At 35.3% G+C, this 16,381-nt stretch overlaps 1 protein-coding gene and 1 pseudogene across 1 annotated transcript; both read right to left on the minus strand.

Moving 5' to 3' along the window:
• Positions 1 to 8,460: 8,460 nt before the first annotated feature.
• LOC148561326 (phytosulfokines 3-like) lies at positions 8,461 to 9,343 on the minus strand. Its single transcript, XM_088492017.1, has 2 exons — positions 8,959 to 9,343; positions 8,461 to 8,769 (listed from the first exon to the last, which is right to left on the minus strand). Exons 1-2 carry the CDS (start codon positions 9,079 to 9,081, stop codon positions 8,641 to 8,643), a joined length of 252 nt encoding a protein of 83 aa, XP_088348143.1. The 5' UTR covers positions 9,082 to 9,343; the 3' UTR covers positions 8,461 to 8,640.
• An 816-nt stretch (positions 9,344 to 10,159) lies between these two features.
• On the minus strand, positions 10,160 to 11,783 carry LOC148561327 (uncharacterized; annotated as a pseudogene).
• Between the last annotated feature and the right edge of the window lie 4,598 nt (positions 11,784 to 16,381).

Consider the following 16,381-nt stretch of genomic DNA (forward strand, 5'->3'; position numbering starts at 1 on the left):
GCCGGTATAACTATCTAAAAAGCAGTAATGTGATTTACCTGACAGGCGATCAAGCATCTGATCAATAAATGGCAAGGGGTAATGATCCTTGCGAGTGGACTGGTTGAGGCGCCTGTAATCAATGCAAACCCTCCGGGAATTTTGCTCTCTAGTTGCTATGAGCTCTCCTTACTCATTCTTCACTGTAGTGACTCCAGACTTCTTGGGCACCTCTTACACTGGGTTGACCCATTCGCTATCTGAGATTGGGTAGATGATGTCAGCTTCCAACAGTCTGGTTACTTCCTTCTTGACAACTTCCAAGATGGTGGGGTTCAGCCGCCTCTGGGGTTGGCGAACAGGCCTTGCTCCCTCTTCTAAAAATATTCGGTGCTCACAAACTTGAGGGCTGATGCTTACTATATCCGTCAAGCTCCACCCAATTGCTTTCTTGAGTTTTCTCAGCACACTAAGCAGCTGCTCCTCCTGTTGGAAAGTGAGTTCCCTTGCAATGACGACTGTGAGCTTCTGATGGTCCTCAAGGTAAGCATATATACTTGAGGTGGGGTGGAAGGGGCTTCAATTCCATTTTCTGCTCATGGCTAGGTACTGGATCATCTGGAGCTAGTGATGATGGAAAAGTGTCCTCATTGTGTTCAGAGGGTTTCCCCACACTTGGACCGTGCTCCATGTGCATCTCTTCTACTTCTTCCTGCTGGACTGCAGCCACAGTTTCATCAATGATGTCGCACTGGAAGATGGAATGATCTTCCGGAGGGTGCTTCATAGCTTCATCCAAGTTGAAGCTCACTGCTCTGCCATCTATCTCAAAGGAGTAAGTTCCTGAGAAGGCATCTAATTTGAACTTTGAAGTCTTCAGGAATGGCCTTACAAGCAGGATGGACAATGGTCTTCCTGAGTCATTAGGGGGCATCTCCAAAATATAGAAATCAATGGAAAAATGTGAGCCCCTTAATGCTCACCAGCACGTCCTCAGCAATTCCAACCACTGTGATGATGCTTTTATCTGCTAAAACAAAACGAGCTGCCGACCTTTTTAAGGGAGGGAGCCTCAAAGTATCATATACAGACAATGGCATAATACTCACGCACGCTCCTAAATCACACATGCTGTCAGAAAATATTACACCCCTAATGGTACAGTTAACCATGCATGGACTTGGATCACTATATTTTTCAGGTATATCCCCCATTAAAGCAGATATAGAACTACCTAAAGGAATAGTTTCTAATTCATTAATCTTATCCTTATGTATGCACAAATCTTTTAGAAATTTTTCATATTTAGGTACTTGCTGAATTGCATCAAAAGGGGGAATGGTTACCTCAACCTTTTTGAAGATTTTTACCATTTTGGGATCGAGTTCCATCTGCTTTCTGGGCTTTCTTGCAAGGTGTGGAAATGGGATAGGAATGGCATCTCTTATGACTTCATCTTCCTTTGGTTCTCCATTTCTTGGTTGAGTTGCTTCTTCTTCAACCATGTCTTGTGCTTCATCTTCCTCTTCAACATCCTCCACTTCAACCATGTCCTCAACTGGGGCGTTTTCTTGCAAGCTTGGCTCCTCATGATTCCTCTATTGTAGTGTGGTTTCGGACCTCAAAGTGATGGCATTGATTCCACCTTTGGGGTTGGGTAGAGGTTGAGAAGGAATTCCACTGGAGCTTGAAGGCTGATTATTGGGAGCGGAGAATGAATCCATCCTGGAGACAAGAGTTTGTAAAGTGGCATTCAGACCATTTATGGTAGAGTTAACTGTAGTCTGAATGTTTTGTTGTCCTTGTGCAAGAGAACGAAGTATCTCATCATTAGAAGAGGAAGGGGGATAAGTGATCTGAGGAGCCTGCTGTTGGTTGTCCTGAGGCAATTAGGACTGCCTTAGGTGAGGTGCTCTATAAGGCTGGTTCTGGTTCTGCTGTTGATAGGGAAGGTTCTGCTGATTCCGGTGCTGCTGATTGTTATTATTATTCCACCTCTGATTTTCCTGGTTATCTCTGCCTCCTCTGTTATAGTTGTCCCTCCAGCCTTGGGTGGAATTATCTCTCCACCCATGGTTGGAGTTGTCTTGCCAACCTTGGTTATAGTTCCCACCTTGGTTATAATTGCCGCCTTGTTGATAGTATCCTTGATTCGGGCGGTCATAGAAGTTATGAGTAGCTGCCAAGGTGTTGTCTTCTTGTTGGAGCTGCGGACACTCATCAGTATAATGATTATAATCGGCACATATCTCACACACTCTCTGAGGAACCAGTTGTTGACTATGTTGTGGTGAGGGAGGCTGAGATTGTTGTTGATTTAGTTGGAGCTACTTCAGTATGTTGGTCATCTCTCCCAGAGTCTGTGTGAGGGCAGCAGTTTCACTGCTAGAGGAAACCTTCGCAACAGCCTTGGGATGGTTGGTCCTATGCCTAGCATTCCAGGTAGATTCAGCTAGATCGGCGATCAGCTGCCACGCTTCTGTTGCCGTCTTGTACTTCTTCAGAGAGTCATTACTTGCAACATCTAATGTATTCTTATCATGAGGCTTCATGCCTTGTGTGAAGTAGCTGATCAACACCATCTCATCAATCTTGTGGTGGGAGCATGAATCTAAGAGGTTCCTGAAGCGTTCCCAATACTCATAAAGGGTTTCTAACTCTCCTTGGATAATGCAGGAGATCTCTTTCCTCAGTCTGTCTATAACTTCAGCTGGAAAGTATTTGTCCAGGAACTCCCTTCCGAGCAGATCCCAGTCGGTAACAACTGCTTCCGGTTGAGTGTAGAACCACTCCCTTGCCTTTTCCTTAAGAGAAAACGGGAAGGCAAATAGCAAAATAGTAGTTTTATCTGCACCATGATGCCTAATGGTTGAGCAGGCTGTCTAAAAGTCCCTAAGGTGCTTGATAGGCTCCTGAGCTAGTAAGCCATGAAACTTAGGTATTAGGTTGATTAGCGAAGTCTTCAGTTCAAAATCTGCAGCCAAATTTGGGTGACGCGCTAGATACGGTTGCAGGGTGAAGTCTGGAGCTCCTGCTTCCTGTAGAGTAATCCTTCTGGGATCCGTCATATTACCTTCACGTGAATCAACAGAATTAGTAGAAAAGGAGCTTGTTTCTTCCTCAGATGGCGCTTCAGATTTGCCCTCTGATGAGATTGGTGAATTGGCGAGAACCACTTCACTACCCTCAGAGGCTAACCGAAGCCGAGCTCGCCTAATACGTGAAATAGTTCTTTCAATTTCAGGATCAAACGCGGCTAAGCTCGGATTAGGCAGCGAATGCGTCATTCAATGAAAGAAACATACAGCTCATGGTAATAAAATAAAATAAAATATGCAAAAATTAAAAATATGTACACCAACTAATAATTTAGCACGCAATTGCAACTCCCCGGCAACGGCGCCAAAAATTGACGTGGCGAAAATTAGCCGATTAAGAAATTAATATAGAACTAACATTGCAAGTACAGTTCTTAATCGACGAAAATCCACTTATCAATTTAGAAGGGTTGTCAGAAAATTAGAATAAAAATACTGGGAGTAGAAATCCCAGGTCGTCTCCCAACGAGTTGACAAAAGAGTGCTATTTTACTAGTCATGAATTTTTCGAGAAATTTCAAGAGTTGGAGAACAAAAAAGTAAATGATTGTAAATTAAAGGAATGGAAATTAATGAGGGAATTTATATAATCAAAATAAAATCCTTGACCGGGAGAAGATTAATTGGAAGTTCTGTCCTTGTTGGATTTTTCCCAAGTGTAATAGTAATAGGTTGTTGTTCTACTTAGTTATCCTTTACTGAATAAAGGGAAGTCAGGTAACTAACTAACCAACTCTGAATCCCAAGTCCTAATCCTTTCCTAAGGAAGGATTAGAGTCAGAGACTAGAGAGTCAATCAACAACTTCCAATCAAAATTAGCACTTGAGTATTCCAACTCAAGGGTTTCCTTTTAATCAACCCCCAAGTCAAGTTGGGAGTCTACTCCATTGACATGAATACAACGTTCACAAGCATATAAAGAGAATAAGAAGAAGACATGATAGATTAAATAATAACTGAAAATTAATTAAAAGTAAAAAATAGTACTTTGCATTAATAAATCCCAAATTCATAACATACTTATCTGAACAGGGTTAATAAGTAATCAAAAGAGTAAAGGAATAAGAAAAAAAACTAGAATAATAACAACTTCAACGGAGGTAGTGACTCTTCTCAATATCCAAAACAAAAGCATAAAATTAGAAATCTATGAATGTGTAGAAAACCTAGAGGAAGAGTAATTTTTCTCTAAGATTCAAAACTAAAACTAAAAACTATCTGAATGTGAATGTCTCTTGAGTCTCTGCTTGTCCCCTGGTTCTAGTCTGTGTTTCTGGGCCGAAAACTGGGTCCAAACTCAGCCCAAAATCGCCCCAGCGTTTTCTGCGATTTCTGTAGGTAGCGCATGTCACGCGTACGCATCGCTGGTCATCCTCGCATGTCACGCGTACGCGTCAGGCACGCGCACGTGTCGCCGTGCGAACTCCAATTCACGCGCACGCGTGAGCCATGCGTGCACGTCGCTCCTCGCTGGTTATCTCCTTTATTTCTTGTGCTCCTTCTATTTATTCAAGCTTCCTTTCCATCCTCTAAGCCATTCCTGCCCTATAAAGCCTAAAAATACTTAACACACATATCACGGCATCGAGTGGTAATAAAGGATAATTAAAATTGACAGTTTAAAGGCCTAGGAAACTTGTTTTCAACTATATCACAGAATTAGGAAGGATTTGTAAAACCATGCAATTTATATGAATAAGTGAGTAAAGAATTGATAAAAATCACTCAATTGGGCACAAGATAAACCATAATATAGTGGTTTATCAGACTGTGACCAGCCCTTTGGTGACTTTATCTCTAACAAAATATAGATCAATTTCAAAATGTTTAGTTCGATGATGTAATATCCGATTGTTGGCAAAGAAAACTGCTGACATGTTGTCACAATACACAATAGGAGGAATTTTGCAAGGTTGTCTCATTTCAGCTAAGAGTATTTGAATCCAAGTAAGCTCTGCAAATACAGCGGTCATGACTTTAAATTCTGCTTCTGTAGAGCTTTTGCTAACTGTAGGTTGTTTGCTACACTTCCAAGATATAAGATTGGCACCAAAGTATACACAAAAATCAGAAGTAGACTTCCTATCATCTAAGTCGGATGCCCAATCTGAGTCTACAGAAGTAATTAATCGTAAATAAGAACTTTTGTGAAAATAGAGGTTCATACTGATACTACCTGCTAGGTACCTCATTACCTTTTTTACTGCATTCCAATGATCTTGCTATGGTGAAGCCATGTATTGACTCAGTTTATTGACTGAATATGTAATGTCTGGTCTAGTAATGGTTGCATATTGCAGCCCTCAAATGATAAAACTAAATAAAGTTGGATCTTCAAAAGCTGAGCTGCTGTTGGATTGAAGCTTAATCAAACTTATCATAAGGGTAATGACTCCTTTTGAGTGTTGCATACTTGCCTTATTTAATAACTCACCAATATATTTAGATTGATTAAGAGAAATCAAAGAAGAAGAATGATGAACAGCCTCGATACCAAAAAAGTAATTCAAATCTCCTAACTCTTTTAACAGAAAAATTGAATGTAACTGTGTAATTGTAGAAGTAATTTTAATATCATCATTATCCGTTACTAACATATCATCAACATATATAAAAATGTAAGTGACAGAAGTAGCTGTTATTTTTCAAAAATAATGAAGAATCACTTTGAGTACAAGTAAAACTTTTCTAACTGATTCTTATTCTCTAACATTAAGGAAGACACAAAAGAGGAAAGAAGAAATCATGGGTTTAGTGTTGCAATCTCCATGTGGATTTGTGCTGAATATGTTGCTTCAAAATAATATATAGCAGTGGGTGGCTATCTTGTGAATGCTGAGAGTAATATTGTTGTGCTTTTATGTGAGTTTTTGAATGCAGATTCTAGAGTTAATGCCTTGGCGGAGTGCATTGAAACATCCGGTCAATTCTTGCTGGAGGAGTGTAGTGCAATTCTAAAGCGGGTGGTCTTCAAAACCAATGAAACAATCTTGGTGAGATGGGCCAAAGGACAAGGTGATAACTATTGGAAGCTGAATTTTGAAAGAAATAAACTGAAAAATTTTCTGCAAAGTTTCAATAATATTAAGGTTCAATATGCTTCACACAAGGAGTTCAAATTCATCAACAATTAGAAAAAAATGGTCAATAATCAGAATGAGAATAGGAAAGTCTTGTAGTGCTAATGACAAGCTATGTGATCTCCAAAATAATTTTCGTGAGCAACTGTGGCATTGATAATAGGGATGTGGTCTTTTATACAGTGCTGAAAACGGAATATTGCAATAAAAGGTGGATACATCATAGCAAGAGTTATTATAGCTCTAGTATTTAGTTAGAGAACTTTCTTTTTGATTTGGTATTAGTCTTTGTATTAGGTGTGATTTTTTTTTTTTGTATTTCAGACATTTTTATATTAGTAGTGTTGTCCTATTCTTGATCATTATTCTTGATAACAATGCCAAAGAGAATATGACTGAGATGTAGGATTTATTTTGTATCTTTTCTCCCATTTTTAAGTCGAGTTTGTAACTCAACAATCGAAAAAAAATCTCCATATAGATTTGCATCATAGCCATGTGGCCTAGTGAGTGATTTAGAAACATTCATTTCTATTTTCGCACAAATCCAAATTAAATTTAATAGATATAAATCAACAAAACATTTTTAGATTCATTTCAAATGAAAAAAGGTACACAGATTCAATTTTTTTAATAAAAAATAAAAATAAAAAATTCAAACACAGAAACAACAGGTTGAGACAACAAGCAATGAGACGCAAGCGAGACTATGGATTGAGGGAATGAGGGAACAACGAAGACACACTCAAAGAGGGGAAGAGAAGCAGAACCATAGATTTGTGGTCATTTTTCAGCGCCGACCAATGGTTGTTTCCCTTTCTTGAGGAACGAGAACAACATAGGCACATGAGAGAGGGTGAAGGAGAAGGAACGTTCTCCTTGGAGAAGAGGTTGGAAGGCGGCACCATCGAAGTCCGAAGGCAACGACGGTAGAGAGTAGAGAAGGCTCGTTGTGACTTGTGAGAGAGAAGAGAGTAGGTGGAAGATGAAGGGGTATGGTTGTATAAGTAGACAATGAAAATACTAAATAATGTGAACAATAGATATAGCAGATGTTCATTTCACTAGGTGTACGGATAGTTATTCTAATATTAAAATTTAAGGGGGTAATTTGGAGATGTAGTGTGTTTTTATTTAATTGATGGTTGTTCAAGTTGTTCAAGAAAGTTATTGGTTACCTAACATAATCCTTATTAAAATATTAAAGAATAAAATTGTACAAAAAGTATATTTTAAGTTATAAATTTATGTTTCAAACATTTTAGAAAGACATAAAATACATATTGGGTAACTGTATCCTTTATCATTTTGTGTTAGTAAACAAACGCCAAAAATATACTATCATATTTTTGTGTTAATGGATATGATCACGAAATCAAACGCCGTCTTAGATTCTTCCTGTAACGCAGTCGTGTTTGACACTCTCTTTTACTTTTTTAACAACAGGTTTGGGTGTTAGAGAAAGAGAGACTGATGAAGTGGAAAGCAAAGATAGGGTTTTGGATGAAAAATAATAACATAACATATAATAATATGATTTACAACTTAAATTTCTACGTCTCTAGTCATAAACACTGCTTAATAATTGGTTCATACCATGACTTTATTTGACTAAAACAAACCATGCCATTTGGTGCATTATCTCTCTAAGTTGAGTTATATCAATTTTCAATTTTGAAACAGTCCTTTTGTTTAAGTAAAACAGAGGAGTTCTATCACTTGAGAGTGACAGTGGCTGTTCAAATCAGTGACTTCTTGATTAGGGCGCAGGGCTCGAAAAGTAAATAGAAAAAATTAGTCTGATCAATTATTGTTTATTAATCAAAGGGTTTAATTATTGTTTTAAAAATTTTTTGTTTTAATAAATATATCACAACAAATATATTAAAAACTTAAATTTTATATATTTTACTTAAAAAATGCTGTACTCGTTAACTAAACCTATAAATTAAATGTCACTAACTAGCTACATGAGTTAAAGCATTTTTTAATCTTTACGTTGTGCTATCAATTATTGAGGCCTTGTCTTCTAAACTTCACGTAGGGCCAATTAATCAGGCATCAATGAACATTGAGATAGTAGAGTTCTTTTAGAAATGCAAAGTGTGCAGAAAAACAAAGAGAATTAACGTGTTAATCAGAAAGAAAATAAAATTTATGGTGCAAGATTTGGATTCGGTCGGATCATTCATGCACGTGCCACATGTAAACCGTTTTTATTTTTGGCATGCCAATTATTGCCAATCAAGATATCCATCTTCAATCTAAATCTAAGTATCCATCAAAAAACAGAAGGGCAAAGACAGGTTAAGGATTATTATTTATTAACTAAGACGTTCATGATTTTGATACATGTATATATTACATATATATGCATATAATAATAATGATAATTATATATGAGGAATCATTTATATATACAAATTATTATTGTATTGTTATATAGATATGGATCATATATTTGGGTGGTGTATGCATTGATTTAATTCTTGGGCTTATTCTGAGTGTAGATATAATCGAGATGAGCTGCTAGAGTCCTTCTCATTAAACATTCGTCTCCTTCACAATTCTCATCATCTAACTGATCTCCTTCTTTGTATGTCTTAACATCCTTCAATTTCATTCCACACACATCCAAAGTATATTAATTCCTCAAACAAAGTAATACATATGAACAAAAATATAGTAATGTCTCATCATCGCATGACTATATATATACCAAATAAGAAAACTAATCGAACACTTGAAGAGTTTAATTAATAAGAATTAATTATTATTGAGTAAGATATACTATATGTACCTCATGCAGGGATGATGAAGAGACCATCGTCACGGCATCAAATTCAATGTGCGGACGAGAGGCGTAGATTAAGCCAAAGCTAAGAAGAAGAGACAAGGTGAAGATAGTGACCAATTTTGACATAATTGATTATGAGAACGTTTTCTTTTTTAAGAAGTTTTACCACTTAACAAGAATTATTTAAGATCAGAGAAGTCAAGGTTGTATGAGAAAGAATTGTATATATTCTTTCAATGATTATGATGATTCAATATATACAAGAAAAAAAGGAATATACAACTCATCAAATCAAAACAAACAAATCTAAAAAAGAAATCTTATCTTAACAGAATAAACAAATGAGTCACCTTATTCTAGAATAAACAGAAAAAGGCATGAGACAAAAATAAATAGAAAAAAAGAAAAAAATATTTTAATTGTTGTTTTGAGCTGATGATGATTGGTTCAATACCACTCAGTTGTGTTTTGTGTATGCGTTGCTTATGGACTATGCAGTTGAAGAGGAAGCACATAACCTTCTTTTTTAATAATATCATCATATACCATTTATAGAACATAGAATCATATATGCTATAATATGATATAAAATAATGTAAAGTGAAATGGAAGAAGCTAAGCTTACCCGGCACGGTGTAGAGTGAGTGATCCTCTATATATGCCACGATAGATTATTCGTCTACACCTAAACATCTTTCGTCTCTCAAATCTTGTAGACTTTAATTGCCACGAATCGATTTATGGCACGTTTTCAAGCCTTGTAGCTCCGATTATAACTCTTTTCAATTCCATGAGGCAGAGGAATGACAATGGGATGAGTAGGGCCAAATTTTCGTACTATTTGATTTTTTAATGGTCTCATTTCGTCTTACTCTATTTTATATAGAAGTTACTTTGTTATTATATATCAGAAGTAAAATTTTGTATCCTAACTCTATTTGTGGAATATTCGCCTCTACTTTTTTTTTTTTTTGTTTAAAGAGAGGAAACGACGTCTAGGTGAATATGAAGAGAGTCATTTGAGTTATAGTTGATTGACCTCTATTCCTTCTAAAATTTCTAAAATTTAGCATGTAAATTAAATTTTGAAATTTAAAAAGTCATAAACATTATCTAAATTTTGCTACCTTTGTTTGTATTGCTACCTTGGATTTTGTTGCGTTTTGCTAGCTGTTTCTGTTACTTCTTCGAGAATGGTGGAGCTTCATGGGTTACTTCTATGTATCTCTGTCAGATAGTCCCTCAATTTGTTGTACTGTGCTCTCTCGTTGCCAATCACACACTCCCTTGCTTCTTTGAGGGCCTTATATACCATCTTCCTATTAATCATAACGTTGTAGTCGATCTTGATGTGCTTATAAACCTCACTCAGGGTCATGTGAGGCTGAGTTTGAAGTCTCTTTTCCAGCTTCTTGGCCACCCACTTCTGATCTGCTATGTTGCTTCCAAATTCTCTGACACAAGTGTGATGAGGAGTATAAGTCTTGATTTGGTAACTCTTAAGCTGATTATTCCATGCACAGTAAATTGGCCATGGACAAGGATTCAACTTGGCAGCCTCAGTTGTCACAGTCTCTTCAGTCACATCAGCTTCATTCACATTGGCATCACCGTCATTCACATCTCCTTCATTCTCATCAGAAGCATTAACTTGCTCATTTGTAGCCGCAGTAGAAGATGTATGGCTCCCCTTTGGATTTCTTGGCTTTTTAATCCTTTCCACCCCATGTTCACAATCGCATCTAACCCTCCTTTGATCATTCTTTCTGTACCTAATTTTTCTCCCCTAAAAAATTACATGATCCTTAAGAGCATTCTTAAAACTTTCAATTGTGGCAAACTCTATTTCCAACTCAAAGTTTACCTCCCCAAATCCAACACTTTCATTAAATTGAGAGAATTCATACCTATCTCTCTCATCTTCAGAGCTTTCCAGAGTCAATAATGTCTCTGATTCATACTCAAAAATTGGATCTTCTTCTTCAATATTTTTCACAATCTCATCTTCACCACTACTGTTGGTAGGATCAGCAGCCCTGGCAGCCCCAGAATTTGGCAATCCAACCCTTGTTCTAACAGTTTTTGGCCCATTTGCAGTTGGGCCAGATGAGGTTGACCCATGAACTTTTTGTCCAGCATTATTTGGAGTCCTAGTGTTAGGCCTAGCAGCATCAGCAGCCCTAGAATTGTCTGGACCTGCATACTTTGATCCAAAACTAGTAGCTCCATTAGTGTTTGTCTTATTCTCTATTGAAGCCTTCCTTATTGCACCTATATTCCTCTGTGAAATCTTCTTTCCTATACCATCTTCTATTTTTTTGCCAACTTTTCTAGTATTTCTCTTCACAATCAAACAATCTGAGTCACTATCTTCATCCTCAAATCCTACTGGGTGGTCTATATGGTTCATCCTCTATCGTTTCATACCCTTCATCACTAGACTCCTCTTCAACATCTGCATTAGCATCAAAATCCAAATTGATGTCCTCTAGTGGAGTAACCATTATCGGGTGATCGAAATATAGATAAAACTCGTCAGTCTCCTGGTTCATCTGTTTATTCTCACGCCAATGATTAATCTCCAAATCTCCTTTTATAGGGTGCAGCCCCCTCTCCAAGTTAGGAGCCTTAGGATCAAACTAGTACCTAGCCTTATAATCCAAATAGCCCAAACCTTTGAACAGAGTTTTCAGGTCAAAGAAGCACATGAGGTCAATATCCATCTTAGAAAATTTGTCAACTTTTCCATCAATATATAGAAGAACTCCCTAGTTATCCCTTACAAAATGTCCACCGTGATAAAAAATAGGAACTACATAATTCTCCATCTAACTGCAAGTACAACATACTTGAAATCAACAAACAGAATCATCAAACCCTAAACTACTCTATTTTAAGAATTTTTGTAACTGAACCCTAACCAAACACTATACAGTCACAACATAACAACAAACCATTATACTCTATAATTATCACAGAATAGAAACTCAAACCCCAACATACTCTGTAATGGTGACATTCAGCATTGTACTTAACTAATTTAAAATTCCATAAATCTAATCAACATAAGAGAATACAAACTCACCTTTCTCAATGAACGTGTTCAACTGTCGTTACATCCACTTCACTCGGTCCTGCGCACCAATTATTGCTGCTGTTTCGGGAACGACACGTCAATAGAGTCACCCAATGCTAACGTTGGTGATCGAATTCTTCAACGATAGTGACAATAGTGCTTTGGGAGATTAAGTGCGATGCAGTGATAGCCACCTTCTCTGTAAAAGTTTGAAGAATGTGTAGGGTTTGGTTTCTATTCAAATAGAAAGGGGTTGAAGTAGAGGAGAAGAAGCGTGATCTTGTGTCTCCCACTAAAACTCAATGTTTGGTGCCAAGCCCTAAACGGCGCCGTCTTGATGAGGTGGCTAGGGACTAATTTGTCCTTCTATGACACTTGTACTTGTTGCTGGACACGCTGGAGAGTAACTGTGTCACTTCAGCTTTTTCTGGTGGCATAAAATGGAGAAATGGGTCTAGGGATTGTTTTGACCACTAGAGAAAAACAATGGGGACTAATTTGTATATTAATTTTTTTCAGGGACCAAAATGTTCGATTTTCAAATCCTCGAAGACTGATTTGGGTAATTACTCAAAAAATAACATAAAAAAATAATTATACGAAAAGAATATAGTTAGAATTCTTTGGATTTTCTCTTTTTGTGTGGTGTGAAAAAAATTTCAATAAAATTACAAGGGTGTGAAGGACCATTATTAAAAAAAAAAATAAAAACTTGAGGAAGTTGAAAAACTTCAACTAACTCTAAAGTGTTTATGGACACTAACTAATTACCAAAGGGTTTACATCCTTTTATGATTGAGTGATATTGTAACTCCTGTAATTATAGGAAATGGTTTATTAAGATTTAATCTTCACGTAATTATTCTTTTTCTTATCTCTTAATTCCATTAGCTTCTTCTTGATCATGAAAGAAACATATTGATGAATTCACATTTGACAATAAATTTTGAATAGATTTGAGTGGATTTCATCATATAAACTTACATTTATTTATTCAAATAGCATACTTTTGTGTTCTTTTCCTAAGTTGAGCTTAATTGTGAAAACATGATATTTTGTGCTTAATTTAACCAATTTTATTCCACTTTCATTCCATTCGATACCTTGATAGTTTTGACGAGTGATTTCAGGTATAATAGGTTGGAATGGCTTGATGAGAGTGGAGGAAAAGCATGCAACATGGGGAAAACATGAGGAAATCAAAGAAGAAGTACACAGGGATGTGTCCGTACGCACAAGAAGGAAATCAGCATGCGTGCGTACGCATAACCCTCTATGCGCACGCACCAGTGAAAATTCAGCGAAGTGTGCGTACGCACAGATACGTACCAGCTCGTGACTTCATTAATAAAGCACGTGGCTCGCGATTTTGGAGCTCTTTTGGCCCAATTTTGGAAGGCTGAAGCTTGTTTTGAAGTGCTATATCAAGGGGCATCATTCACATATCAAAAGAGGGATCTCACTTTTAGATTAGAAAACTCATAGTAGGAGTAGGAATAGTGTACTAGTATACAAAATTCTCTCTTACAGTTTTAATTAGGTTTTCAATGTAGCATTTTATAGTTCAATTTTGATCTTGGATTTAGCTATCTCATTGTAAGTATTCCTTAATTTTCTCTTTTATTACATTACTTGTTCTACACTTTCATATATTTTAATTCCCTTTATCAATATATACATAGTTTTGCAATTTTGGATTTTTAGTTGGTTAATTTGATGTTTGATGATTATTACATGTTTGTTTGAGTTGCCTTTGTTATTTTTGATCATTTGTGATTCATAGTTTTTATCATTTTTCCAATTTTATCATGTTTTATGATTATGCCCTCCATGTGTTTGATGAAATGCCAATTTTAATTATGGGGTAGATTTCCACCCCTTGACTTGGGAAAATGAGTTTATGGATTGTTAGAGTCATAATGTCCGACATTTAGTAATAATTCTTGGGTTGTTAGTTGTTATTGTTTCCAATAACGCTAGCTTCTTGCTAAGGTAATTAGTAAGTTAGCTAGGATTTGTGGATTAATAACAATTATGCTCACTTGACCTATCCTTCGATGTTAAGGATTGATTTAATGAGATTAATCTATCATAATTATCATAGTTGTGGTTATGGCAAGGAAGAGATTCCAGAACTCATCCCAAGTCAAGGTTCCATTTATGTTTTGAACCACAATTTCCTCAACTTTGAATCTTACTTGTCCATATTATATACATAGTTCTTTTATTCCTTTATTAGTTTATTAATTGTAATTTTGATCGTTCTTTAATTTCTTTAATTGTTCGTTTCTTTAATTTATTGAAAACACCCCTTTTGCTTTCCACAACTAAAATTGTGCACTCTTGACATTAGTTCCTAGGGAAGACGACCCGAGATTTAATTACTCTCGATTAATTTGAATTAGAAATTTTAAACTTTGATATTTGGAATTTAATTGTCAGTTTGGACTATACTATCGACAAAGCTCTTTTCTAGAGTGAAATTATAAACCGGTGCAAAAATCTTAATTCATCACATATCAAGAATAAAAGAGTAACATAGCTTAAAGACTCAAAAAACACGATTTCTTTATCTTTGACAAAATTAAAAAAAAAAAAGCAGGAGAAAAAAAACTGAAAAGGGCCGGGATCTAAATTTAATAATTAAATAGTCAAGCAGTAATGATAATAAAAATCCCAAAATCAGCTATAGCATAGAATGTTACTATTTAAATAAAAAATAACAGTAATTGCAAAAAAATACCTTTTTCTTTCGAATATATATATATATATATATATATATATAAAAGATTAATATTTAAATTTATCTCTTAAAAATTATTATTTTTTAAATTAATCTCCTAAAGATTAAATTAGTTAATTACATTATTAGTTTCTTAAAATACAATAATAAATCAAATCGATCTTTTTATCAGTTAGATAATTAATGTGTTACGTTCGTTAAGTAAAATGTAGTCTAATATATAACACATTAATACCACGAATCTAAAAATAATTAGTTAATATATCATCTGATATGTCATAAACTTATATATAGTCAAATTAATTTATTAATTTTTAAAAATATATACATGAGTCATTTTTATTACTAAAATTTTAAAATTTAATCAATTTAATCTGTAGTTTTTTTTATATACTCTATTTTTAATATTTTTTAATCCTATTTAATTTCATTTATTACACTTTATAAATCCTATTTGTTACTTAAATGATTTTGTCAAATGATTGTTAGTTATATACTAAAAGAAATTTAATTTTTTTAGATCTCATAATATAATTGTTAGTCGAAAAATATTTTTGATTAAGGTAAGTTAGTTCGAAGCGGTGAAAAGATCGATTGAGATGTAAGTAGTTGTCGAAAAGATGCACGTGCAGGTATTGGTCGGAGGAACTTGACACGGACTCGATTTCAAACACCATATTAAATCGAACGGGCCTAGTCGAACAAGTATTCGAAATAGCAGATCGAGCAGTTACGTAAGTGGAGAAATTGAAGGCTTTCATCATGTGAGAAATTTGTTGGTAACGTTTATTGGCAAAAGAGTGGGAACAGTTACCTGGGAGTGTGCATACAAGACAGCGCTATGTAATTAATAATCGGTTATAGAAGTAGACTATAAATACTAGAAAGCTTTAGGGAATAAGAGTTGGAACTTCGTTTCAGAAATTACTCACGCACACTCACATCTCCAGAAACTTTCTGAGTCTGCTTCGAGTCAATTATCTGTAGGGTTCCCTCCACATGTCTTTATCTTTTCAATTTAACTTTCTATAAACGTTATCTTTTCAAACAAATTTATGTTTCAAGTAATGATTTAACTTTCGAATGCAATTTATCTTCTAGTATCTTTAATTTTCCTGCCAAAAGCCCTTCGACTTAGTTCAAGACACCTTTACTGCTTTCTTTAAATTTCAATGCAAACCTTTTCCGATTTCAGTTAATTTATTTTTCGAATTTATTGTCTTTAACTTCTTTTATCCTTTTACAAATTTTTATTTATTTGTTATTTCGATACCTGTCTAATCGAAGACACTTTGATACACTTATAGAAAATTGGTACCTGCAAAAGAGGAGTTGGTTTCGCTCCCAGACCATTAGAATCGAACCACCATCGATTTGCTAAAAATCGACAAAACAATAATATAGTAGTATTTTAAAATTTCAGTCTCTTGATTTTTGATACATGTATATATTACATATATATGCATATAATAATAATGATAATTATATATGAGGAATCATTTATATATACAAATTATTATTGTATTGTTATATAGATATGGATCATATATTTGGGTGGTGATATGCATTGATTTAATTTCTGGGCTTATTCTGAGTATAGATATAAT

Source organism: Arachis ipaensis, chromosome B6, assembly GCF_059453495.1.
Source record: "Arachis ipaensis isolate K30076 ecotype BB chromosome B6, ASM5945349v1, whole genome shotgun sequence".
Taxonomy (NCBI): Eukaryota; Viridiplantae; Streptophyta; class Magnoliopsida; order Fabales; family Fabaceae; genus Arachis; species Arachis ipaensis.

Bases quoted from the DNA above. Each gene is read 5' to 3' on its own strand.
- LOC148561326 (XM_088492017.1), bottom strand. From the start codon at position 9,081: ATGTCAAAATTGGTCACTATCTTCACCTTGTCTCTTCTTCTTAGCTTT. The intron at 8,770-8,958 runs GTACATATAGTA...ATGAAATTGAAG, and splicing joins CTTCATCATCCCTGCATGAG to GATGTTAAGACATACAAAGA.